Source organism: Octodon degus, unplaced genomic scaffold (assembly GCF_000260255.1).
Source record: "Octodon degus isolate 3935 unplaced genomic scaffold, OctDeg1.0 scaffold00107, whole genome shotgun sequence".
In the NCBI taxonomy this organism is placed as follows: Eukaryota; Metazoa; Chordata; class Mammalia; order Rodentia; family Octodontidae; genus Octodon; species Octodon degus.
The window spans coordinates 11,232-13,881 of NW_004524683.1; the positions used below are offsets into that span (position 1 = coordinate 11,232).

Genomic DNA, 2,650 nt, shown 5'->3' on the forward strand with positions numbered 1-2,650 from the left:
AAGTGCTTATTTTACTGAGCCATCTCCCTAGCCCCTGACTTTCCAAATTCTTTATCATAAATATTATTCTCTTTGTTGTGTGGGTAGGAACACTGAGGTTTATAGTTACGTACTCAGGTTCATGCTGTTAGGAAATAGCTGAGCTAGGACTGAAATCTTAAGTCTGACTCCAAATTCTGTTGTGCTCATAATCATTTTTCAATGTCCGATTGATTTCTGCTTGAGACTTTTTTCGTCAAGCTTGTGGCTATTACTCTTGGGTAGGGTCCATAGGTTGTAACAACTTGGCTTTCAATGAAAGCATAACATTTCTGATATGTGTAAGATCCTTGAAATCTTTGTATTGTACTTGATTTCAGAATTTGGTGATATACCCACTTCGTTAGCAGCAAACCCAGATGCCACCACGATAAGCATTGAGGATCCTGGTGAAACCCCAAAACATCAGTCAGGACCTGCAAGAGGCTCAGGAAGAGAAGAGGATGATGAATTACTAGGCAATGATGACTCTGACAAAACTGAGGTTTGAATTTTTTATTTTTTATTTTTTTTACTGTATTTGGTACGGAGCCTCACTATGCAGCTCAGACTTGGACTTTGGAGTAATCCTCCTGTTTTCAGCCTCCCTAGCACTGGGATTATAGGCCTGCACCACCACGCCTGGACTGAGTCACCAACTCAGCATGTCCCAGAGGTGGGACCAGCACAGGCATGGCATGTGGTGCTAGGGATCAAACCCTGGTCCCTGTGCTTGACAAAGCAGGTGTTTGGCCCACTGAACGCTCTCGCCAGCCCTTGAGGTTTGAATTTAACTTTGGATTTTTCTCTTTGTTTTTTTAACTTATTTATATACTTATTTACTGCATCAGGTGTAGTGCCAGGCAGTGGCCACACAAGGGTCAGTGACCCATGGCCTTTACCTTGATGGGGGAACAGGCAGACAGACCATGCTCATCCATGGAAGCACTGGTGGCAGACACAGCGGGGGTAGAGCACCAGTTAGGAAGACTTCCTGGAGGGAGTCAGTGGGTCTGCATCTGAATGAAAGAGGATGAGGTGGCCAGGGAACAAAGGTGGCTAAGGATGATGTGTGCCAGGGGGACAGCCTTGGTGAAAGAGGGAGGAAAGAACCCTGTCCAGGTGTCACTGGCTGGCATGACTCCTTGCTTTAGTGGAAATGGAAATTAAGGCCAATGCTCAAATTTATAAGAAAAAACTTTTAATTGGAATATTAGGGGAAAGAAAGGAAAGGACTTCAGGTTAGGTAGCTGGAGAGGACAAACTATAGTACTGAGGTACAGACTGATTCATTTCTCGAAGATTAAGCAGTGGGCTGGTGTTGGTCATGTCTCAGTCCTGGTGTCAGAGATCTGGAATCTCTATGGTTGAGGGGTGGTTTTGATTATAGGAAAAACTGTCTCTGTGGTGATCTCAGTCATGTGGGCCTCCATCTGTCCTGAAATCTTGGCTTTTAGGTCCTGAAGAAATTCTTTCCAGGTTCTTGGTGCCATAAACACAGGCTGGGACAATGACACATAGAAAAGGTAGCAAGATGTACATTCCTTGAAGGTGGAAACAAAGTGTATTCTTCCCAGTTTTATTAGTAAATCTTCCTAATGAGGAATTGGGACACCATGGGACAGTGAAATTCATACGTGACTATTTGACCTTCAGTTGATATGTCAAAGCAGCTGTGACCAAGACTCCCCTTTGCCCCACTTCTGGCTCTATTTCTAGAGAGAAGTTTTCCAGAGAAGGAAAACAGAATAAGCTGTGCTATATCTAAAAGGAATTGAGGGGCCGGGGAGATGGCTCAGTGGAATAAGTGCTTCCCTGGCAAGCTCAAGGACCTGAGTTCAATCCCCGGTTCCACCAAAAAAATAAAAGGAATTGAATTTGCTCACCCGTGACTTGTAGTGTCACCAAGGGTTTCTCACAGGAGATGGAGGTGTTTGGGTACAGGGCATGGAGTTTGCCCCAGGCCCCTCTGTCCTCTTTGTCACAGTGGGTGTTAGGGCTGTGGCAGGCCTAGCCCCTACCCGACAGTGGCAACACTCACATTGGCCACCTGACACACAGCAGGGCCCTGTGGTGGCCTGGCACAGCTGTGTGCCTGTTATGCTTAAGGCAGGAACTCTTTTTGTTGATGAGGCCTGGGTTGTCCCCTGTATGACTCAGGTGTGCTTGAAGCATTGTTGGTTACACAGCTGTAATTTTGGCCCTTTTTCTTGGTTTCTGTCTTTTTCATTCTCTTTCAGATCCCAGTTGTTGAACACAGAAAAGGCTCTGTCCAGTGGTTGGGTCATAGGGACCTTGGGATCCATCTCAAGTTTTGATCATTTCTGCCAAATTTCTGTGGTTGATTGGTCCTGTGGACTATTTGCAGGAACTGCACGGTCATCCTGGGCTCTGTGTTTTGAGCATGTGCCGTGGGTCTCATAACTGACAGATTGTGCCTACTTGCTTCACTGAATCTGGCCCAGCCCTGATCTCCCACCTTATTTACAGGGTTAGGATAGTGGCCTCAGTCTTCTGGGTACAGCTGAACATCCCTGTTAACCTCTAATTTGGGTGACCTCAGTCTCTGATCTTCCCCCCCCCCCCCCAATAGGGTCTGTGTAGCTCAGGCTGGCCTTGAACTTACAACTCC

At 46.3% G+C, this 2,650-nt stretch overlaps 1 protein-coding gene across 2 annotated transcripts in view; it reads left to right on the forward strand.

Moving 5' to 3' along the window:
- The window catches only part of Yipf1 (Yip1 domain family member 1), a 39,177-nt gene that overhangs the window by 7,292 nt on the left and 29,235 nt on the right, over window positions 1-2,650 (forward strand). For both annotated transcript variants that reach the window (XM_004639097.3, XM_023724273.1), the window contains exon 3: window positions 360-523. In XM_004639097.3, the coding sequence (XP_004639154.1) occupies window positions 360-523 (164 nt within the window). The remainder of the gene's footprint in view (window positions 1-359; window positions 524-2,650) is intronic.